Source organism: Orcinus orca, chromosome 12 (assembly GCF_937001465.1).
Source record: "Orcinus orca chromosome 12, mOrcOrc1.1, whole genome shotgun sequence".
Lineage (NCBI taxonomy): Eukaryota > Metazoa > Chordata > Mammalia > Artiodactyla > Delphinidae > Orcinus > Orcinus orca.
Genome location: NC_064570.1, coordinates 50,411,988 through 50,435,744, shown reverse-complemented (window position 1 = coordinate 50,435,744; position 23,757 = coordinate 50,411,988). Strand labels below are relative to the sequence as shown.

General features: G+C 47.1%; 1 protein-coding gene across 2 annotated transcripts; it reads left to right on the top strand.

The window, feature by feature from the left end:
* Positions 1–421: 421 nt before the first annotated feature.
* On the top strand, positions 422–21,766 carry NR2E1 (nuclear receptor subfamily 2 group E member 1). Of its 2 annotated transcripts, none has more exons than XM_033418721.2 (9): positions 422–1,167; positions 5,861–6,006; positions 9,240–9,327; positions 10,906–11,141; positions 12,421–12,567; positions 14,670–14,766; positions 15,154–15,303; positions 15,546–15,651; positions 20,698–21,766. In XM_033418721.2, the coding sequence occupies exons 1-9, from the start codon at positions 1,143–1,145 to the stop codon at positions 20,735–20,737; spliced, it is 1,035 nt and encodes a 344-aa protein (XP_033274612.1). In that variant the 5' UTR covers positions 422–1,142; the 3' UTR covers positions 20,738–21,766. The 2 variants fall into 2 exon arrangements, with proteins under 2 accessions (XP_033274612.1, XP_004264800.1); XM_004264752.3 differs by having other exon boundaries at positions 423–1,167; positions 19,862–21,764.
* The last annotated feature ends 1,991 nt before the right edge of the window (positions 21,767–23,757 follow it).

Here is a 23,757-nt window from a genome sequence, read left to right as displayed (position 1 = left end):
ATATCCGGCGCGCACAATCACACACAAACACACAGCCACCCAGTTCTTCCACGAATCTGTCTGGCGCTCTGGAGAGAAGGGGGAAAGTGTTCTGAGAAAGCTCCAGCTCCCTCCCCTTCCCCCTTGCCATGAAATATAATAATTCATTTTTATTACGAGAGCCGCACTGTCCTCACCATCTCGCACGCACAGAGCCACACTCCCTTATTCATACTCTTAACTCCTCAGCTCCGAGAGCGCCTGCATTTTCTTTGGGAGCCGCTTGGAGGTTCATTAATATCATTAGCATTTAACCCCCTCCCTCTTTCCATCCCCTCCCCGCACATGGCTGACGTCAGACCCCGCCAGGAGTTGGGGGAAAAGCTAAGTGGGCCAGGGACGCCCTATTCCCCTCCCCGTGGCTGCCTGTCAGAGCGCTTCTGGAGATATTACAGGGGACCCAGTCCGCAGCGACAGGCACAAAGTCACGGGGTAATGAACTTCGGGAACCCTTTGCCGCTGCGTGCTTGGCTCTCCCCGGAAACCGGGAGCTGGCCTCCTGTTCCCTCGGAAGACTTCCCAGCAATCTAGTTTTTCCCACTCCGCGCTCGGATTTGGGCAGCGCGGAGCCCATCTGCCTGAGGCTGCGGTTGTGTGTTTCCCTTCTTTCCGTAAAAGAGCAACGGTCTGTAGAGATCTGCCCACACTCTGCCTGCCTAATGTAGAGGGAGGAACTGAAGACTGAGAGACAGGAATGGGGAAAGAGAGGGATTTTGCCCTTTTTGCTCCGTAGAAAGACCATTTTCGTGTCTCCATCTCTGTTCTTCAATACCCTTCTCTTGCCTGTCCTCCCTTCTCCCTCGATCTGCCTGTCCGTCTCTCCATTTGTCTGTACATGCCTGTGTCCATACCAAGCAACATTCCCAGCAGCTGCGGTTTTGCAAGAGGCGGGAAGAAACTTAAGGATGCTTAATTTTCCACTGTGGAACGAATTCTGAGCGCCCGGGGAGCAGCGCAGCGCGCAACCGACACCCACCTGTCCGGCCCCGGAGCCTCCCAGGCTGGAAGGCGGCTGGAGAGCGGCGGCGCCCGGCGGCGAAGCGGGCGTTGCCGGCCGGGACTCGGGCAGCGCCCACCAACCGCTCCGCCCCGGGACCGCCAGCATGAGCAAGCCGGCCGGATCAACAAGTGGGTACCTATCGGGCCGCTGCGGGGCTCAGGCGCGCAGGCTGGGACGGACGGGCGGGCGGGGTAGCCGGGGAGGTCCTGCTCCGATCTCCGAGACTCCGAGCCTGGGAGAGGGACTCCAGCGGTGTGTGCGCTTTGGCCCAGCTCCTTGTAGACCATGAGTCAGTGCCTTTCGTGGTGAGGGAAGAACAATTTCGTTACCTCTGGATTGCTTGATTCCCCCCTTTCTCTGGTATGGTGGGAAGGTTGCGACCCAGGCCGCCCAGCAGTCCCGCGAGTTGCCTCCACTTAGCCGCCAGGTGCGGGGAAGAGGGGGAGGAGGCGGCGGGGGCGGGAACTAGGCCGCAGCCCCAGGCTGCAGCACAATAACACGCTCGCTCAAAACTCCGAGCTCCAGAGCGCAAAAGCAACTTTGCGCAAAGCGGATTTTGAATGGAATGCTTTGCACCCCTTTTCTAGCTATTTCAAATAATCCTGCAAATTGGGAAGCAGAAACAATTTAAAAGTCACATTTTCCTTAATCCTAAATCCGCGTAGGTCATAACTGGGGAATTTAAAGTATGGCGAACCGCTCTAGCAAAGAGAGGACCAAATCCCTAATCCCAAGGAGTTTTCGAGCGAGAGCTCGGCAGAGGCAGGAGAGTGCGGCCTGTTCCCCTCCGCGCGCTCCTCTCCTTCCTCAACCCTGCTTAGCTGGAGGCTCTCCCTTGGAACTCCAAGTCGTGGCTGATCTCTAACCGCCCCTAGACGCCGGAGTGCAGGTCTGAGTGTATGTGCGAGGGCTTTTGCGTGCTCCTTGCCTGCGGACCCTGAGAATGTGCAGGCCAGAGCCGGCGCTGGGCCGGCACGGCCGCAATGCCAGGGTCTCCATGGGGCATTTCAGTTCCCGCCTTCCGGTGGCCCGGGGCTGCGGTTTCCAGGGTCCAAGGCTGGGGGTGGTCGCTGCCGAAGTCCCCACATCCCGGAGTGCTCCCGCCGCCCTTGTCGTTTTCGCTTATGGCATTTTTGGCGCTTGTGCTTTTCTCAAACACCCCCTCCCCTCACTCCCGCTCATTGTCCCGAGCCTTTGAAAGTTGGGAGAGTCCGAGATACTTCTGAGGACTGATAATGAAGTCCCACTTGAGTGGGATGCAATTCCTCCCCTCCCTCTCAAGAAGTGGGTTGTGTTTTTATTTTGTCCGTTTGTTTTGGTTTTGGGCGCTGCCATTTTAAAAATTAAAGTGAACGTGAACAAGAAGAAAAAAGGAGAAATGTTTGGAACTAAGGCGGAGGGAGGAGAGAAGGAATCTCAGCTGCCGCCCGAATCAGAGCCGACCCTGGTGGAGGACTGGAGTTTCCAGTTAACCTCGGGCCTACCTGGCCCTCGCTGTTCGAATCTCTGGGAAAGGAGGCGAGCTCGCATATTTATTGTGGCCCATGTTGTGGCGTGTGTGCGTCCTTCCCAGGAGGCGCAGAAGGAAAGTCTTCCTGGTGCATTCCGAGCCTCCACCGCAAAAACTGAAGCCGGCAGGCCTCGGCAGGCCTCGGTGCTTGCTTGCCCCGTGACAGGTCCTCGCCTCCTTCCCTGGAAGTGAGGATCCTCAGACCCCTCGCCCACTTGGGGTGCGCAGTCGCCGGGGTTGAGGAGCCTTGAAAAGTGAGGCCTCGGAGGTGAGGGAAGGGGCGGGCACGAACTGGGTTCGCTGGAACCGCGCCCGCATACTGTAGATGGACTAGGACGCAGGCGGACCGTTCGGACTTTTAGGAAAAAAGGCAGAATGACACGGGAAACTTTGGAGCTTTCCAGCTTCCCAAGAGCCTGAGTTGGGCCTCCTAAGCCTCGAGCCCGACGCAGGTCCGGACGCCTCCGCAGGAGTTTCTCAGGCCCGCAGAACAGCTGACCCCGCCCGCGGCGCTGCGCCATCCAGGCCTTCTCCAGACCGGTGGCGGCAGCGGGGCCCAGGCCTGCGGCCCTCGGGCCCCGAGCAGCGAGGGGGTCGGCGCGCAGCGGGCGAGGTCAGGGCTGAGCCCGGCCGCGAGGTCTGCAACTCCCGCCTTGCTCGGATTCGCACAGCTGGAGAGCAGAGCGATGTCACCCGGGAGACCCGCCTGGGTGGTAACAAGACCCCGGCCAGTCACCCCTGCAGCCCAGACTAACTTCTTTCAACAGCCTCTGATGGTAATTACAGTAATCGAAGCTGCCATATATCTTTAGGCAATTATGACACACAAAAAGCCCCGAGGGGACCCCCTGGCGAGGGAAGTTAAGAACGGTTTTCCAGCCTCAGGAAACTCCCGCCTGCCTCACGTCGGAGCTCGCTCGACTTGCTAAATGAGGGGAGCTTTGCAACGGGGTCAACCAGCTTGTCTCGTGACCCAAGTCACCTTAACGTGGCTGGGTGGCGGAGTCTGAGGCGCACACCCGCTCTGCCCCGGAATTTTCGCGTCCTCCCCTCTGTGCCCCGCCCCAGGTGGGTACGCCTGTCTCTAATCTGCCCCGGGAGCCTCGGCCCGGAGGTTTGCGCTGGGGCAGGGCCGCCCTGCCGCCGTGGCGGCCCCGGGGGGGGCCGTTGGTCTAGGAGCCCCGCCCCTGGAGCCCGAGTAGCGTCGCCCGCCCCTAACTGGTCCTCCCTCGACCCCGTCGGGGTTCTCCAGAGATGCATGTCCCTGGCCTCCCGTCTGGATGGGGGGCGGGAAAGAGAACCCCCACCACTGCTCCTCCCACTAGCTCATCTTGGCATCATCAAAACTGCCACCGGGAAGAGGAGGACAGCTGGGACGACAGGATGGCTGGACCCCAAACACGGACCCCAGCTCAGCCAGAGCGTTATGCAGAGGAGAATGGTTGCAAGATATGGAAACCAAGTTTACTGCTTTCCAGAGTGAGGGCGGCTGCTGCGCGGCCGTTGAGTTCCCTTGGGCGCAGTGACAGGTCCGAGGGGGTGAGGGACAAAACCCGATGTCGCCTCCCCTGGCTTTCTACAACCCCCTCCTTCCCCCAGCACAACCTCTCCTCCCACCCTGCGGGAGAGGGGGCGCCGAGGCGGTGGTCGCCGCGCCGCGCGCCTCCCCCGCCGGCCTTTGTCGCCATCCGAATTCCCATGCTACTTTTTTTGACGGGTCACTGGTGGCTCTATAGGCAGGTGCTACGGCGGGGTTGTAATTGCCCGGGCCGAGCCTGGTGGTTACCAAACCCCCTCCCCAACCCTGCCGCCCGCGTCCTCCCCACCCCCACCCCCTGCAGCTCCTCGACGGCCGCGGTCGGGGGTGCGCGCCCGCCCGATGCCTCGGAATCCACCGGCGAGTTTCCACCCTGAGGCCTCGGGCCCTTCCTGCGCGGCGCCCTCGCCTCCCCTACTCCCCTGGACCAGTCGTCCTCACCCTTGCCTCCCATCACCCCAGCCTAATCGTGGTCCCTAACCTGAGCGCTCCGGGAACAAGGTGCCAGCTTCACAGAGGCCAAGCCGGAGGCCGCCCGGGCCCAGACTGGAGGCCTTCGGGCCGGTAGCAAAGGGAACATTAAATGTAAAGAAGTTAATTATTAACTAGTATTGTTAAATATCATCATCATCGTTATCAAAGTATTAATTAAGTTAACCCTTTATTTAATACTCCCTTTTTTTGCATGAGGAAGGATTTCAAAGTTCTTATGAACCACTTCAGGCTTGTTGGACCCTTGAACCTTATAGAAAAATAGTTCCCTCCCTTATAACTTTTCGAATTTTACCCTCTCCCTAACATTCCTCTAGGGTCCGCGGCCATCCCAGGCTAGAGGGGATTCCAAGGCTATTTCTCTTAAGTCAGGCGACTGTCGAGGCCACGGAGGGTGGGGGCAGTTTAGGGAAACCAGTCAGAACTTTGAAAGAATCGGCCTCAGACAGCGGTGGAAAAACAGAAAGCCAGGGACCCCCGCAGGATCTAGTGTGAGAAGGTAGGGCTTTAAGGAGGAAGACGTTGGGGAGTCGGGGCGGAGGGGTGTCGTCCCACCCTAACCTGCCAGGGAATCGACATACTTACAACACTCTCCTCCTACTTGCCTACCTCGGTGCTGGTTACTTTGGGGAGAAAAAAATTTTTTTTCCTAAAAGAAATTATTTCTCAAAAGCGATCCATCAAGCATTATTTTAAATAGGTAAAGTGAAAGTTGGGCAATTACCACTACCCTTATTATCATTAATAATCCTAGTATTAGCATTACAATAATAATCCTAATAATAACAACCGCCCGGCAGCTCAGAGAAAACTCGATTGCCTTCCAGCTGCCATCCCTGGTTCCAGCCGTGTTTGTTTTTCTTCTTTTCCCTTTTACATTTCAAGTTTGTCTCCTCGCGCGCTAACAACTTTCTCTGTTAAATGCAAGAGCAGGAGAGGGAGGCGGCCAAACTTTCCGCGGAGCAGAAAGGCAGCGGCGGCCGTGCTGCCGCCCTGGCCTGCTGTAATCTTTTATTCCAAAATGGGTTTCGGCGATTAGAGGAGACCCAAATACATGTAGCGGTGCATGAATAATGCTCATTGTAGGAAACTGACACTTGCTCAAGGAAAAAAAGTTTGGCTATAAAATCACTTCATTATTTGCTTTTACCGCAGCTTCGGTGCTAATCCCTTCAGAGGTCAGATTGCTTAGCATCTCTCTCTCCCTCTCCCCTTTCCTCCTTCTCCGCCCTCCTCTCTCTCTCACCCCATCCCCCCTTCCCTGTCTTTCCTGCGATTTCAGGCCGTATTTTAGATATCCCCTGTAAAGTGTGTGGCGACCGCAGTTCGGGGAAACACTATGGGGTCTACGCCTGCGACGGCTGCTCGGGGTTTTTCAAACGAAGTATCCGAAGGAATAGGACGTATGTCTGCAAATCTGGAAACCAGGTACCTTAGCAGGGCTGCGCTGCCCCGCTCCCCTCTGCCGCCTCCCCTTCCTTTGTTTGTGCCAAGGCCTCCTCTGAGTTTCCAAGCTGCTGAGGAGAGACTAGGCCCTGACCTCTCCTTTCCTCTCTCCTCCTTCCTGCCTCAACTCTCAGTGGCCCTTTTGCTTGGGAAAGGCAGAAGAGGCAAGGGAAGAGAGCTGAGTTTGAAGGAGGAAAGCTGAAGTCCCAGCGTCTCCTTACACCCCCTATCAATCCCCGCCCCCTTTTTTTAATCCTCTGACAGTTTTTGACACTGGGTAAGGCCCACACCCAGTGACTATAAAGCCAGCCCAGAGGATCTAAGGAACTTTAGAATCTAAACCACAAGTGCAGGCAGGTAAAAGGGCTATTTTATGTCACTGCCACCCCAGTCCCATTCCTAGCAGCACCTAAGTTCAGTGCTCTGACCCAGGTCTGTCCAGGCAGAAGTGAAAGGCACAGGGCATTTCAGTCAGCGAAGTGAGCGTTGGCTAGTTGGAACAGAGAGGATGTGCTGTATGAGGGGCTGTGCCTTCAACTTCAGAGAAGCAGGGCTGCTTGGTAGTGGGTAGTGGGGCTTCAGCACCCATGTGACTTTAGTTGGGCCTTGTCAGAAAAGGGCAGAGTGAGCAAGAAGAGAAGGTGCCCAAGGAAGGAAACTGGGAGCCTCTCCACGGTCCCCAAATCTTCACTTTCTCTGCTTCTCTGGTTGATTCTGTTTTGATCTTGAGCAGGCAGAACTGTCTCAGAGAGACAGAAGAGTAGGGGCATGGGTTGAGTGTGAGCCAGAGCTTCCAGAAAGAGTGAGCAGACCCCTCCCCCTGACTCAGTTTCCAGCTCAGTAGTAGGTTTATTTCAACCTAGGAGATCAGCCTTTTGGTCCCACACTTGGCCTTCTCCTTAGCCAGGCACACAGACCCTAAATACAGAGTGACAATCTCCACTCCCAAGAAGATCCTGGAGAGTGCAGTAATCAGAAAACATCCTTTGGTAACCAAAATACTAAAACGTTTTCACTAATTAATATATATGATACACATATATACATACACATATATTGTCTGGTGCTAGTGAATTGTTTATCTTTTTCTGAACCTATGTCTGCTCATACCAATTTCTGATAGATTTGGATTATCAACAAAAACAAGAACAAGAAGATGCTGCATTTGGATAAGTTATTTTGAACTCTCCAGCCCTGTTACCTGTTTAATTGGGTCCATAGCTCTGTATCAGTTTCTCTCTTCACCATATGGACACATCGCATTATATACACACAGGACTGTATCCCAGTAGCTCCACAAGAATATGAGATTATTGTGGGTCATCAGACTTGAGCAGGCCTCTACTTAAGTTATCTTTTACTTTTATGCAATGCACAGAATTGGGGAATCAAAACCTCAGATAATATGCTTGATATTTTCAAAGGGGCTGGCTGTCAATTCACACATATTGATGTCAGTCCAAGTGCTTGTAAAGGAGTGTTGATAGACTCATCAGGCATGGTGGTCCTCTTCTTACACAGAGAATAAATGGACCTAGCTGAAGTGTGCATCTTTCTCTCAGGCTCCAGATGTTTATATACATTTGATCTGATTTGAAGACACTTCTAGGAACTAATGAAGACTTCTGTTATGCATTAGTATGTTTAGCAGAATACTAGGAGGATAACATTTGAGGATAGGCATATGATTGTATTTAATAATAAGTTATTTAAACCTTTTTACATTGAGCTATTACACTGGCCAGCAAAGATGACCTGAAGAATTCAGTTAGGAAAAAAATTTATTTCCTTTCTCTCCTTTATTCTAAGCTTAGGTAAACAGCAGTCTAGTTTATTATTAACAGTAACGAGGATGTTTAGAAATTATTATGAACTTCTGCTCTACCTTTATTTTAAATAAATCAACGTATTTTAAATCAGAGGGGTGTGATCTCATAAAACTGTGTGTTTGAGTGTATAATTTTTTCCTAAGGGATATTTCAGAAAATATGCTTACTCCAAATTCAGAGTATATGAATTTTGAGATTATGAAACAAAATAAAAATACATTTATTTTATTCTCTTTCTTCCCACTGTAAATGTAAAAGTAGCAAGTAGTATAAACAGAGCACCAAACTTCTTATGTATTTACTGTGTATAAAATACACATGTAGACATGACTCTTTATGAATCTATGTATATGTTCTCTCAGTAATAGCACCTAACGCTGAGTGAATTCCATTAGAAATTTTCTCTGTTTTCCTCTTTTAATGACCAATATTTTTCCAGAAAATTGCATTGGATAAAACATTTATTTTCTCATGCATCTCAAATAAGTATTTCTAATGCACAATTACCTATTTTTTTCAGTTATCGTGCTAATATTCTCAATCTATGTTATCATTTTGTCAGACAGTTCATCACATTATCTTCCTGGTCATATTTACATGGTGGGCATTTCTAGAATTTGTCCAGGCCTTGGGCTCTTCCCTTCCCACTCTCACATCTGTAAGCCTTGCCCTCCTAACCACTCTGGCTTCTGCCTCACCTTCCAGAAATGGCTGTGTTTCTATGAATCTGGGCTAAGGCTAGTCTTTAAGACAACTCTCAACATGCTGGTCAGAAGCATGGCTTGGAGTACAAAGGCAAGAGAGGAAAACAGGAGAGTGGAGAATAATGGGAAATATTTATCTGACAGATAAATGGGCTCACCCAGAAAGTGACAGAAAGAGGTAGACTCAAGACCTGAAAGTGGAAAGAATAGTTGGTGGGAGGGGGACGTGGCAGGGGTCCTGGCAGGCAAGCCTGCTCCTTGCAGAGCTCTAAGGCCTCCTCCTCCAGGGCAGGTCGCTGTCTTCGGTCCTGAAAAGTCTCGCCCCGCTCCAACCCCTCTGCGCCTGGCGGAAGTTCCCCTCGGGAGCTCCTCCCCACGCAGCGTAGTCTGGGCAAACCAGGAGCTCTGACCCTTCACCTGATTTGAGAAGGACTTTCCTTCTTGTCCGCTTTCATAGGGTCAGGGGCTGGTCCTTTTGAAGTAGCCCCAGGAATCCCAGCCCTTTCTCTTCCTGGCCCCGCTGGTGCCCAAGGCCCTCGCGTTTCGCGGACCCAGGCTTGCAGCTCCGGGGTCTGTTGCGGGGTCCGTACCCGCCTCAACGCCTTTTCCCCGACCCGGCGCCGGCTTCGCGTCCCCAGTCTAAAGGTCCTGGGGGCCGCTGACCGCCTGCGCTCTGTTCCAGGGAGGCTGCCCGGTGGACAAGACACACAGAAACCAGTGCAGGGCGTGTCGGCTGAAGAAGTGTTTGGAAGTCAACATGAACAAAGATGGTAATCTATTTATTCTTAGTACATCTTTTTATCCTTATGTTGGTTGAATAGTAAGTAAATTATGTGTACAGAAAATAATGGCACTCCTATGCATGTAAATCATCTCCTGAGCATTTCTTTCCAGGTGCTGGGAATTGGCCTCCGGCTTTAGTCATCTCCCTGCATAAGCCCCACCCTCACCCCACTGAACTCCCCAGGGCAAGACCCATGCCCACGTGGGACACTTGCACCTCACAACCATCCCCACGAAGCCAGCGTTCCTGGGGTCCCCACTCTGCTGGGGACCCGCATGTGACATTCCCGGCCTCCCATGCTGATTCTTCTTCTCACCTCTCCTTGCAGCCCTTTTGTGGTCAGACTTAAGCCTGTTAGCCTCCCGCAGGCTCTTGCTGTCTGGATACTCTCCTGGAGAGGATATCTTGGGGACTAGGAGACGGGTTGAAGGAGGAAGGGCAGAGACACGAACACGCGGAATGTCCACCCCTTGTTTGTAGACTCACCAAGATTACAAAATCAGGACGGCCGAGCTGAGCTTTTTCAGGGCCTTCTCTTAGTTCTAAAGAAGGGGGCTGGAGGGGCAGAGTGACGCCAGTGGGTGCCTCGGACACCCAGCTCCCAGAAGGCTCTTAAAGGCGCGCAGCAAGAACTAGGTCGTCAGGATGCTTCTTGGGCTTAGAGTGCAATCCAAGCTCGTGCCCGGAGGTGGCCTGGCGAGGGCGCCCCAGGCCGGGACGTGGCAGGGGTCTTGGCTGGGAGGGAGGGATGGGGCCTCAGGACTGGGTGCGGAGTGGGCTTTGCCCGGACGGAGGCCTGGGCAGGGTGGCATCTCCACGAGGTACAGCGCCCACTGGGGAGAGTTCCTTCCTCCGCGGCGCAGGAAGCAGGAGGGAGCGTCCAACCTGTTGAACTTGTGTATTGACAAGTTGTCAAGCTCGTCGAGCGGAAGATTGCCCTGAATTAATTTGTTTGTTTAAACTGTTGGTGGTAATTGTCACATCTCCCCTGCCTTCCTCCAGCACACTCTGAGAGGGCTTTCCCTCGTCCCATTCCCCAGCGGACCCGGGCTCGGGTCCTTTTCTCCTGGGGTCCTCGGAGGCCAAACGGCATCTCCAAGTGGGGCGAGGGATGGAGGTGGCGGGGGGAGTGGTCGTCGAGCGGATTGGGAAAAGTGTGTGCAGAGACGCTGTGCCTGGCTGTGCGCAATGCCCCTCTACCCTTGGTTGCGGTGGAGACCCAGCTACTCCTGCCCAGAGGGTCTCTGGTTTCCCTGCTACCTTCCCTGGGTGCAGAGGAGCCCTCAACCGACAGAGAACACACCTAGTCTTGCCTGAGGCTCGGGTATTAGTGTGACACTTTGGGCCGGGCTGCTTTTCTCGGCTTCAGCTTCCTTATGCAAACAGTGTAAGGGTTAAACGGTCTCAGAGCGCCCTCCACCCTCACATTCCTTCTCCCTCCTTCTCTTCACCTCCCGGGTGCCCTTGCCTGTCCAGACGCAGCTTTTGGCCCGAGAGCGCGGCAGCGTCTAAGTGTCCCCGAGTCTCTGATCTCGGGCGTGCGCCGGTCTGTCTGTCTCTGTAGCCGTGCAGCATGAGCGGGGGCCTCGGACGTCCACCATCCGCAAGCAGGTGGCCCTATACTTCCGTGGACACAAGGAAGAGAACGGGGCGGCCGCGCACTTCCCCTCCGCAGCACTACCCGCGCCGGCATTCTTCACCGCCGTTACGCAGCTGGAGCCTCACGGCCTGGAACTGGCCGCCGTGTCCGCCACCCCTGAGCGGCAGACCCTCGTGAGCCTGGCTCAGCCCACGCCCAAGGTCAGTGACCTTGCTGGGCCCGAGACCTTTCCGAGTGGAGGGCGGAGAGGGGCGCGCCCATTCTTTCTCAGCTGGCATGGCTCAGGCAAAAGATGGAGAGAGAGAGACCTCACGGGGTGCTCGGTGCTTCGCCGAGCCCTGCGGGGAGCTCTAGACCTCCCTCTCTCCCCTGTTGAGCTAGGGGTGCTCAAATTTTAGTGTGCAGTAAAGTCACTCTCTAAGCTGACTGCAAACGTGGCCGCCTAGGCCCATCCCCCTTTCAGCAAATTTGAGGTGGTGCCCAGGAACCTGTATCTTTAGAAAACACCTAGTGTAAAGCCCTGGCTGAACTAAGAGGGCAGCCTAGGTGTTCCTGGAGGACAGAAGAGCAGAGTTTGTTTTTAGAAGAAAGAAGTTGCCTGCAGCTGGCAGAAGAGCCCCTGAATTGCAACTGCAGGGGTCTAATCTCTTGGGCAAACCATGGGTCCCTAATGCAAGAGAGAAATGTGGAGCTCACCTTGTTAGGACAGTTTGAAGAAGTTGGCTTCATTTCCCACTCCCCGTACTCTCTTCTGAGCCGCATGAATTTACACAAGAATTGAGCCTCTACTAGCAGGGACACAGCCAGAACCACCTCAAAAGGCTGCCACCTAGGGACTACCTTCCAGGCTTCCAGTTGGTACCTACCCAAAGCCCCCACTCCAGGCCGAGAAGGGCTCCAGATCTCTCTCCCCAAGAGGAGGGCCAGCTGCAGCCCCCCACTGCAGGGAAGCCAAACACCTGGGCACACGCACACACACAATATTTAATATTGCTTTCTTATCCTTGATGTGTATAATAAGCTTGGGAAAGTAGTGTTATGAATATGTCGTCAGTTATGAATGGGAATGCTCTATGAATGATTAAGATGTCTAATTGAAATATTTCCATAATATACTAATCCTTTCTAAAAATACTCATATGCATATTTGTGTTTGGGATGCCTATTAATTTATACTTTCTCCACATCTATTTTTATTTACTCAAATGCAAGAAGCTCTTGTCTAAATTGGGAGACAGGCTTGGCACTTGGCTCAGCCTGAGGAAAATTTGCTGCAGGGGATAGAAAAGCCAGATGCCCCTCTTGAAGGAACAGGCCGCCAAAGAGTGGAAATGAGCCTCTCCCATCAATTATTATTCCCCAAACTCTATAGATATTCCTATCTCCTTCACTCGTCTAATTAGAAAATTTAAAATTTGGCTCTTCTTGCAAAGCTGCAGTTTCCTTACTCCCTGTTGTTTCTCTTTCTTCCCCACCCAGTACCCCCATGAAGTGAATGGGACCCCAATGTATCTCTATGAAGTGGCCACAGAGTCAGTGTGTGAATCAGCTGCCAGGCTTTTATTTATGAGCATCAAGTGGGCTAAGAGTGTTCCAGCTTTCTCCACGCTATGTTTGCAAGACCAGGTATGACTAAGAGGGCACTGAGCTCTTGGGGGAAGGGGGTTGGGAAAGAAGCAACAGTAGCCAGTCTTATGAAACTAGAAGTTACCTGGATAAATCACCAAGGCCAAGCATCCGTTCTTAACAGCAGTAGGAAATGATTTTTCTTAGCTTCTTGCTATGGGTTCAAAATAGCTAGCTATGGAATCCTTACTAAGAAATGTAATTATGTTATTTCAGGAAAGTTGGATATGATCTAAAAAAAACAAATATACAAGACTATTGTCTTTTTTTATTACCTTTTTTTAGTTTAATTGAAACATCAAATTTCATCACAGATTTTAAAAATCTTAATGATTTTTAAAATTGTTAACAAAACAATATTTTCTTAAGAACACTGGAACTGAGAGACAGAACGTGATGAGAGTATTCCCTTGTAAGATTTTGGGAACTAGTCTCATTATTTTATATTTGCAGCTTTATATTTTCCATTGTGATGCTCATAGTTTTGGCCACTGATTGATCAGCATGAAGGATTAAAGAGTGCATTGCACACCTCCCTTGATTCTTTAAATGCTTTTAGAGTTTTTGTAAACAAATAAGTCTGGTGCATAATCCTGTCATTGTAAATGACATTAAGAGGGAGAAAACAAAGTATGTGCCTTTAAAATTGCATTGTACCGAAACTCAGAAGTTTTGTTGTTAGGAATATCAGAAATGGCCTCTGCCAGAATTTTTCTGCCCTTAAGGGAAAGACATAAAATGAAGTGTTCACAAAAATTGGCCGTCACCAGCACATTCATGGAAATTAATGACAAATTTCCCAAAAGGCTAATAAGTAGCTCCAAGAGCAAAGGATTTGTTTCTTTAATTCATTTTATACCTAATTAAAGCATAATAGTGCCCCTTAATATGAAGTACATTTCCTACAGAGAGCCCTGGCAATGTGCTCAAAACATTTAATCTTCTAACCTGGGATGTTCTTTTTTTCATGGCCTGGACTTTCAGACATGGTCAGAATTAGACATTGTTTACCTTGCATTTTTAAAGTATTATTTTCTGTATTTAATGCAATAAAACTGAAAATAAAGCACTTTGGAAATTAAACCTTTTGGTCTAATTGTGATTTTGGTTACAAGCCTTCACAATTCAGCCCTTAGCTCTCAAAAGGAAATCCTCTCACATCCAGAACTGACTGGTTTTTGAGAGATTTTTCAAAAACAAGTTTTTCAAGATGGTTAGTTTCTATCTTTGACCAGCTTTACTGGTTGACTCTGACCATTTGCTGTGTGTGTGTGTGTGTGTGTATGTGTGTGTGTGTGTGTGTGTGTGTGTGTAAGTTGGCTATTTTTTCTCAAAACAAGTATTTGTAGACTCTTTAATCCAAACAAAATTTACTTACTGTCTGCCACTTAGCCCTTCGGCGGAAACCCTTTAACAACAAGCAAACTGCAGTGAAGTGGAATCCAGTACATTAATTTCGAAAAGGAGCCATATTTTCATTTTAAATATTCAGTAGCACATTTTAATAGAATGAAAATGACAAGCACCTTGATGCTGTCCACTTATGAGTCTCAGAAAAATCAGGCAGTGAGATGAGGTAAACTCAGCAAAACCTGATTAACATAATTACACCCTGATTTCCCTGCATGCCTCTTGGGAATTAGTGATCACTCTCCCAGCCCAGCCCGCTCAACCCTCCAGGAAGATGGGGGCCCACATCTGCATGCTTAGTCTGGAATCCTCAACCCTGATAATAACATTTTCTATGAGGGGAATCCACCTGCTGTGCTGCTGGTGACATTTCATAGAGCCTGGGTCTCCTGAGAAGTTTCTAGGTGGTCAGGAACAAATGGATGCAAGAACAAGAAGGGTAAACTCTTTCCCAAGGGAAGCAAAATTTGGGGAATTGGAATGGCTGACTCTCAAATGCATGTGCTTAAGTATAGGCACCTTTTAATAAAGGAAAATATGAGAAAATAAGGGAAAGCTAGAATATTCAGAGGAAAAACTATCAGGACAGGCATTTAAAACACTTCTTAAAATGATGGAAATTTACATATTGAAATTGTTTATAAATTTATAAATTACACACTATATTATATTATACATCTATTGTATGACAGCTGATGCTTTTGGAAGATGCTTGGAGAGAACTGTTTGTTCTAGGAATAGCACAATGGGCCATTCCGGTTGATGCTAACACTCTACTGGCTGTATCTGGTAAGAATTGCACAATTTAATGACTTTGTTGTAGAAATTACCATAAAAATACATTACTGAAAAAAGAACAACATGTAAAGAATAACAAATTCCTGCTGAACAATAGAGTATACCTGTCATTTATAAATCTATATTTAAATGCAAATAATGTTGTTTTGTTGTATTCATGACTGCTTGCATTGTTATTTAAATGCAAATTACTGTGTTTGTTATCATCCAAGAGAAGATTTTATATTAACTTTCATACAATATAGCCAGTTTACATGGAATCAGATATCTTAGAGTGACAATTGAATAGATATTGATATGCAGGATTTTGTCAAAAATCAATATTAAATCATGAAAATGCCCTCATGTTAGAGCATTTATTGCATATTTTTATTCTAGGCATGAATGGTGACAACACAGATTCCCAGAAGCTGAACAAGATCATATCTGAAATACAGGCTTTACAAGAGGTGGTGGCTCGGTTTAGACAACTCCGGTTAGATGCTACTGAATTTGCCTGTCTAAAATGCATCGTCACTTTCAAAGCTGGTAAGCAGACACAAACCGCTGTCTCTTCTCCTTCCCCAGTTTTGCCATCTCACTAATTCAGCCACCTCCAAGTCCAAAAAAGAGGTGATGGTTTTCAAGAGAGCTGATACTCTTAGTCTGACTCCATTTTCGATAGCCATGGAACCTGCATGTTCTTCTGCTGGCCATCCACTTCCAGAGAGTGCTTTCCCCATCTGCATTTCCTGTGCTGCCTATCACAATTTCCTGGTCTTCATTTCTAGTTCCTACACACAGTGGTTCTGAACTGAGAAGTTTCCGGAATGCTGCCGCCATCGCAGCTCTTCAAGATGAGGCTCAGCTAACTCTCAACAGCTACATCCATACCAGGTGACCCTTGTTTGCCTTGAACGTGTACTTAAGAAAATTGCTTCCATTGTGAATGTGTGAGCAGACAGCAAAAAGCCAGTTCAAACATTGTGACTAATTATCCTGTTGCCAAGCCAGTTAATTTAATTAGAATCTGTGTCCTCACGTATTTCGAAGGGTAGGTGAGAGGAGCAAATCAAATTACATTACGAAACTGAAAGCACTGCCAGACACCTTACACCTTTCCTGGATGAATAAGTTGATCCATCAATATAGCTGAACACATTGAGGTGAATGGGCCCAGATATGAGCAAGGTGAAAAACGAAGGCTAAAGTGTTATGTTAGTTGATATATTAGAGAGTGGTCACATGATCCTTTAAAAAAGGCAAGTGCCTTTCATTGGATGCCAATCCCAAATAGAAGGACCAGAGACCTTTCTAAAGCGGTCATCTTTAACCCCATCGTGACTGCTGTCTGGCTTTGGTGATTGGTATCTGTTGACTTATTTTGAGCCATAGCACCCATCATGTTACTTCTGGCCAAGCAAAGCCCACTGGCAGAGGCTGTTCTTGGCTATTTGTAGAAACTCTCAGTCACTGGGGTTCCAGCAGTGCTCCTCCTGGCCCACCAAATGGGCACATCCACCACGAGGTCTACAGACTTCCTGATTCCATTTTCAGACAAAAAAAGCAAGGCTTTTAAAGAGCAGTGAAACCTTGCTGGCTTCCTAAGTTAGGGCTGCAGTAGATCTGAGGTTAGAATAGAGTTGCTCTTCTTACTTATTCTCTAGATCTTGAAGAGAAGCCCATGGAAACCAGTCTCTATCATCTCAACATCACCCATAGACACTAGGCTGGGAGAAACTAAATCAAATGGGTAGAGGCAGTTAATGCTTCCATTACTGAAGGGGTCAAAGAAACCCCAAGTCACCTGTATTCATTTGGGATGATACCACTTCTGTAGGGATCTCCTTATCCTTTTATAAATCCTCTTTTGAATACTAATGAGTAAAACTGTTCCCTGTCCCAGAGTCCGTTGAGTGTAGCTTTTCGGAATTCCTATTCCTGAAAGCTTTAGGCTTCACAGTAGATCTTCAATAGCTGATAGCAACCAATATCTATTGAGTGCTTACTGTGTGCCTTACAACCCAGCATATTATGATTTTCCCTAAAAGTAGGCGAACAAGTAAATTTGTAAAATGTGAGTTTAACAGCAACAACAAATTGTTCCCTGTCCATGGAATATCACTGAAACTGTGATGAGTGGTAGAGCCTGTGTATGTTTTTCCAAATTACAGTTCCATGGTTTTAAATTTAAAATCCACATTTACTTTCAGAATGTATATAGTAAGCACTTACATTTGTTCAGAATTATAAAATGGAACAGTACATAATTTGGGCACTTTTTCCCCACTAAAAACTAAATTGTATATCATAACTGACCTCTGACATTTAGAGTCTTTAAGGTGTAAAGAACATCACACCAGGAGAATATGATGCTAGGTATTGATTCAGTCAAGCCTTTGCTGAGTACTCGCTTTGTGCAGGGTGGCTGGTGAGCACTGTGGAACACGAGAAAGGACAAGATACTACCCATTTTCGTTACAGGAAGTAGGCAGAAGTGTTACTCCAACTCAGACCAGGGAAGAGAAAAAGCAAAGTGGGGAGTGAGAGAGAGAAATTCTCGTTGGAGGGAGTGAGAAAAAAAATCTGCAAAGTCTGATGCATCGAGAAGACATGTGAGCTAGTTCTTGGATTCCAGCAGGAGAGAAGGGGACCAACAGGAGGCAGAAGAGGGGCTGGTAGAGGTGCCATGGAAGGTGTAAGGAGTAAGGGAGAGGGAGTAAGGAGTAAGGGAGGAGAGGGAGTAAGGAGTAAGGGAGGAGAGGGAGTAAGGAGGGAGTAAGGAGAGTAAGGAGAGAGCCTGACATTTCAGGAGCTGCTTCTAGGACGACCTGAGAGAGTTAAACCACAAATTAACAGAAGTCTAGTTTAGAGAAATGACAAGTATACTACTTCTCTGTCACCCTCAAAACAAGGAAATTATTCATGGATGAAACACATCTGCTTTGACGTGAGCCTTTCATTTCATGATATCAGCTACAGCTAGAATTTAATACTAATATCTAGAGTCATACATGTGACAAAACTGACTATACCTTACTGCTTAGCTCCTTCAAATCAGCGAACATTCTCCTCTAGCAATTTCCTGTCTAGAACAATAAAATCTGAAATTGAGAAGTTAATGTGGCAAACTGAGCTAATTGTGCATTAATTGTTAAAGCTGCAAACTGAGCTGATTGTTACAGTCCGGTAAGTGATTTCTCTAATTACCTAGGACACGAGGAGAGGGCTAGAAATCGGCATTTCAAACAAACTATATACAGCTACGTGTAACAACTATATATAACTACATATAATGATAAACAATTTAGTTATATATAATAAACTATATAACTGACAATCAAATACCCGAATCCGTGACAGACACAGAACACTTACACCTGGAAAGAAAACTTCCAGTTATGTATGCTGATGGATGAAGTCAAGGGCAAAGATACTCTACAAAATAATTTTGAGCAGTCAGAGAGCCCCTCTCTTTCCTTCTCTCTCTGTCTCTGTCTCACACACACACATACACATGGTTATTGTTTCTGGGTAGTAGAGTACTCCACATATAATAAACACTTAATTTGTGTTGACTGACTAACCAGCCCCTTCCTAACTAGAGAATAAAAGAAGTGGGTGAGTAGGTGAGTGGATAATCTACTCACAGAAAATCAAGAGTTAACTGTCTGTGGAGTCACCAAAATACGTCCTTTCTGAAAGTAGTTATTTCCCACAGTGTTTTCTCACTGTGGGAAACTTCAGCATGTTGGGTGGATGCTGCAGACACAGTGGGGGCTTATCTAGGCAGCCACTGCTTCCCACCCACTTCAGGGGGCTTCTCTCCTCTGCCTGCCTGAGAAGGGAAACAGAGCTGTTGAAGAGAGTAAGTGGCCAAGGTGAAAGGGAGACGTGGGCCTTGGGAATACTTTCCAGGAAACGTAGGAGATGTTTTTGGCAAGTAGAGTAAGCGGTGGGATTTATGTATTTTTTAAATGTAGAGAAGCTACACCGTGTCCATACCACATTATTAAAGGTCTGGTGGTCCCTGTCCATTGGTGGTCATGAAGCTGGGCAGTGAAAGAGCCAAATGAGGTCCTCAGAGGCCCAGAATGAATTATCAGCCTCGTATCAGGTTGAAGAGAGGGACTCTCTTGTGCCCAAAGCTAAGAGACAAGCATGAAAGTTGTTCCCCTGGACTCTGCACGGTGGGGTTATTGGGCAGTTAAACTCAATGTTCAGCTACCTAACTCCTGTGTAGGAATTGATATCTGTCAGTTTCTAGCACCTGTGGCCATGGACTGAACCTGGCTGAGTCACAGATAAGTGTCTCCAGAGGTCAGTCTTTTGGGTGGTTTGTGTCAGTGGAGGGAGACCTCCTGGTAGACTGTATTGACACCTGATTCCAAGCTATTGACTGAAGACGCATCAAGGCAGTGAGGAGGTGGCTTATAGGCATCTAAAGGCAGCAGAAAATTGAACTTGCACATCTGAGCACAGATGTACGTTGGACATCAAGAGAGGAAATTGTTCAGCAATTTCTCACATCTTTAATTATATGCCAATTTCATTGACATGAAAGTTGGGTGGCACTGCCAGCCAACAGAATTTAGTCTTTAATTTGCAGTGTAATAAGGAGGGAATTATTCCTGAGAGTGACTAAGTATAGTGCCTGAATAATAATTTAGAGAATTGCTTAGAAAAGGAATCCATTTTATTTGAGGGAAATAGCCTCATGAAGGAGTCTTGTGAATCAGACACTGTGGATGTTGTCACTAGTTTTGTCATCAATACCATTGGTTGGTTTCTACACTGGCAACCTTTTATTATTTGGTCTAAACTTAGTACCATGTTTCTTAAAATTACTTTTTCTCCAAAAAAACTGCAACCCCTGTGCTAATGAGGAGACAGTCACCGTGTGCTTTTGGCAGCATCATTATGTTCTCCATGCCTCAATTATTCCACCTGCAAAACAGGGACAGTAGTGCCTGGCTAGGACTCTGTAGTATGTTATTAAAGAGGCTGAATCAGGAGATTAAGCTGAAGATGGTGTGTGTTCAAGGATGAGATATTAAGCCTGTTAGTGATGGATCTTACCTTGCTTTCATGGCTTCTCCTATTCCAGATATCCCACTCAACCCTGTCGCTTTGGAAAACTCCTGTTACTTTTGCCAGCTTTACGTTCTATTAGTCCATCAACCATAGAGGAAGTGTTTTTCAAAAAAACCATCGGCAATGTGCCAATTACAAGACTGCTTTCAGATATGTACAAATCCAGTGATATCTAAGCTCTCCAAGTCCCTACTTTTCAGGATGGGACAGTATCTGATGAACTTCTACCCATGGAGAACAAGCCTCAACTAACAAACCCTTCAGGAAGCATAAACCTGGGAATGTGTAGCCTTCAGGAAAAAATGTCAATTGACACAAAACAATTCCAGTAGCTCTGACCTGCTGCCTCACCCAGGGTGGGGTGGCCTGGAAGGAAAAGGGGGTGTAAGAGGACCGCCTGAGCAGAGAGGACTCACTGCTACCATGCCCTGGGAGGGGACCGAATTCGGGGTTGCCACAGGCCAGGCCATTCTGCCTCTTACCTGGAAGATCAGGCTGATCTATCAACAGCTGAAACATAAGTAGAACATTTTTTTTCCCTTTTAGCATATAAAGTTGGGTAACCAAATATAGTTCTGTGTATAACATCATACAGCAGCCTTCAGAACTATCTTATGTTGAAGAATTTATTTCAAAAATAATGGTTAGGTTTTAAATCAAAAGTTTTATCAAAAGTTTCCCTTCTATTGTACTACTTCATAAAGTGGCCTTCAGAACTGAGTTAATAAGTGAAAGGTAGCTTATGCTGTGAGATTTGCTTTTTCTCTCTCTTCTTCCTTTCTCTTTCTTTCTTCCTCTTCCTCTTCCTCCTTCTCCCCCTCCCCCTCCTTCTTCTTCTTAATACCATAGGCCAGGCAACCTTGTCAAAGGAATTGGTGGACGAAAATGAGATTCTCACCAGGACTTCAGGTTGGATAACATCTAAAAATAGAAGAGCTTTACTAAAAGAACACAAGTCGAGGGAGGATGAATAAAAACAGCAAAACCAAATAAAGTGGAGATGAATGATGGAGTGAGGCAGACTGCTGTCCCATTAACACAGTGCTGAAACCAAAGGCAATGGGGGTCCAAACTCGTGTTTCAGCGAGTCACACCAGACAGTAAATGAACAGAGACATGAGACCAGAAGGAACTTCAAGGAGATGGATGCTAAAGGGCTTCTTGATCCAATGCTAACAGCCTGAGACTCTTCAATGCCTTTCAGAAAACCGGTTTCTAGTAAAGCTTTGAATGCCTGCACGTGCACACACACACTTCGTCCTACACTATAAGCTGCTCCTTTGGTATAAATCTCTACTTATGGAAATGTAGAAACAAACATTTTTAAATAGCTGCTGTACTTTTCACATTTTGATTTATTAGGTACTAGCACTGAGGAAAAATATTCAGCACTTGGACTATTATAGGATGAGTAAAACTTTCCTTGTATAAAGTGAATTAACTGATTTGTGAAGTTAAAAGGTTGTACTCATTGTATTTACAAAGAATAAAAAATATATTGAATTTAAATGAACTCTGCCTGATTTCTTAGCCTCCCTCCCCGGCTGGTTCTTATCTACCAGTTACAAGGCGGCGGCGGCGGCAGCTGGTGTAAAAACTGAAGCTCAGAGCACTGCAGCCTGAAGAACTGAACCACAAAGGCAATTTCCTTTTTACAGTGAATCCCATGTAGAATGATGAATAAAGAAATAAAACATAAGATTCTGTTCTCTGCAGCTCTCAAATGTAATTGCATCTGTTAGAAAAATTGCTGTGTGAGGAAGAAAGAGGCCGATTAACAGAGTCTTCATTCACTCACTCCTCTGTTTCTAACTCTCTTGCCAACATTTCAGTCCTGACCAGGAACTTAAAATTATTTAATGATCAAAAAGATAAAGTGTGAAGAACCATATTGGTGAGTAAGATGCGGAAAGAGCAGTAGAAAGTGCATTGAGATGTTCCCAGCAAATCTCAGGGCACTGGTCCCACAGCCAGAAGCCAGTGGTGGAAATCAGAGTTGCCCAAGGACATGGGCACTATGCGTTCCTCCTGGGCAGCAGCTCCAGCAAGAGTCTGGAGCAGAGGCACTAGCATCTCGTGGCTAAACTGACTTGGCAGATAGCATGTGTGGAAGTTCAATCAGCCATCCACTCCTAGTCCACTAATTCCACTGAGAAAAAGAACTTGGTCTTAAAGGAAAGCAAGCTACTCAAAGATTTGTACAAGAATGTTCTTTACAACACTGTTCATATTTAAGAACTAAAATGTCCACCAGCAGAGAATAGATAAATTGTGGTAAATACAGACAGTGTTACAATAGTTCAAGTGAATGGACTAGAGCTGATGTATAACATTGGTAAATCTGGAATATGGTGTTGGGGGAAGTGAATCCCAGAGGATACATACAGATTGGTTTTAATATAAAATTTTGCAACCTACAGAACAATACTCCACCATGTTTATAGATATACAAATGTATAGCATATGTTTAAAACAAACATGAGTATGGTAAACACTAACCATATGATAGTGGTTACCTTTGGGAATGGATGGGATTGCTGAAGGGTACCAAGAAGACCCTCCCTCAGATGTTTCTGAAATGGTTGATTTCATAAGACAAAAGAGAATTGCAAACAAATATAAGTTCAATGACAAGATTTGGCAAAGATGAGCAATGGATTCAAGGCTGTTCATCCATGTATTAATCAAGTTTTACTTCAATAATGCTGAATTACAACCCCCAAGACTTTTAACAACAAACTTGTATTTCTTGCCCATGGGACTGCTGGGCTGGGCACCTGGCTGCAGTTTGGGTTCAAGTGGGCTCCAGTGTTTCCTCATTCTGGACTAGCATCTTCCTTAGAGAAACTTCTTTGCATAACAGAGTGCAGAAGTGCAAGGGGCTGAGCCAAACCATGCGAACACATTTAAAGCTGCTGCTCCCGACATGTGTGTTCACTTTCCACCAACCAAAGCCAAACACATGGCCAAACCCAACCTCATGGGGTCAGGGAGTGTACGCTTCTCGAGGAAGATGAGGGGGGGAATCACTGACAAAAGGATAAAGAAGATGTGGCACATATATACAATGGAATATTACTCAGCCATAAAAAGAAACAAAATTGAGTTATTTGTAGTGAGGTGGACGGACCTAGAGTCTGTCATACAGAGTGAAGTAAGTCAGAAAGAGAAAAACAAATACCGTATGCTAACACATATATATGGAATCTAAAAAAAAAAAAAAAAAAAAAAAGGTCATCAAAAACCTAGAGGCAAGACGGGAATAAAGACGCAGAATAAAGTCCATTCTCTAGTAGAGAATGGACTTGAGGACACGGGGAAGGGGAAGGGGAAGCTGGGACAAAGTGAGAGAGTGGCATGGACATATATACACTACCAAATGTAAAATAGATAGCTAGTGGGAAGCAGCCGCGTAGCACAGGGAGATCAGCTCAGTGCTCTGTGACCACCTAGAGGGGTGGGATAGGGAGGGTGGGAGGGAGGGAGATGCAAGAGGGAAGAGATATGGGGACATATGTATATGTATAACTGATTCACTTTGTTGTAAAGCAGAAACTAACACACCATTGTAAAGCAACTATACTCCAATAAAGATGTTAAAAAAACTATCACAGTCAGAATCTAATCTATTGGAAATACTCTCAGTAAAGTTAAAAGGTAGTAAGTTTCCTGTGACATGCCACGGAATACTGATTTCCCACCGGAATTGCCTTTGTTTGGGGCATCTCTGCCATTACAAAGAAGAATCAAACCTGGCTTTCGTAAATCAACTATAGTTTCAAAACAAAACAAAACCAAACCCTGGCTTTCAACATTTGAGAAAGCCCAGAATTAAAAATCCAGTAGCGCTCTCATCTGGGATTCTGAAATCTCTGCTGTATGCAGCCTGGATACTTTAAGAACCTCACC

What these genes read in the sequence shown, in the direction of transcription:
- NR2E1 (XM_004264752.3), top strand. Translation starts at nt 1,143, where the DNA reads ATGAGCAAGCCGGCCGGATCAACAA. An exon ending in AGTCAACATGAACAAAGATG is followed by an intron (nt 9,328 to 10,905) that starts GTAATCTATTTA and finishes CTGTCTCTGTAG; the next exon opens with CCGTGCAGCATGAGCGGGGG. An exon ending in AACAGCTACATCCATACCAG is followed by an intron (nt 15,652 to 19,861) that starts GTGACCCTTGTT and finishes CTCCTATTCCAG; the next exon opens with ATATCCCACTCAACCCTGTC.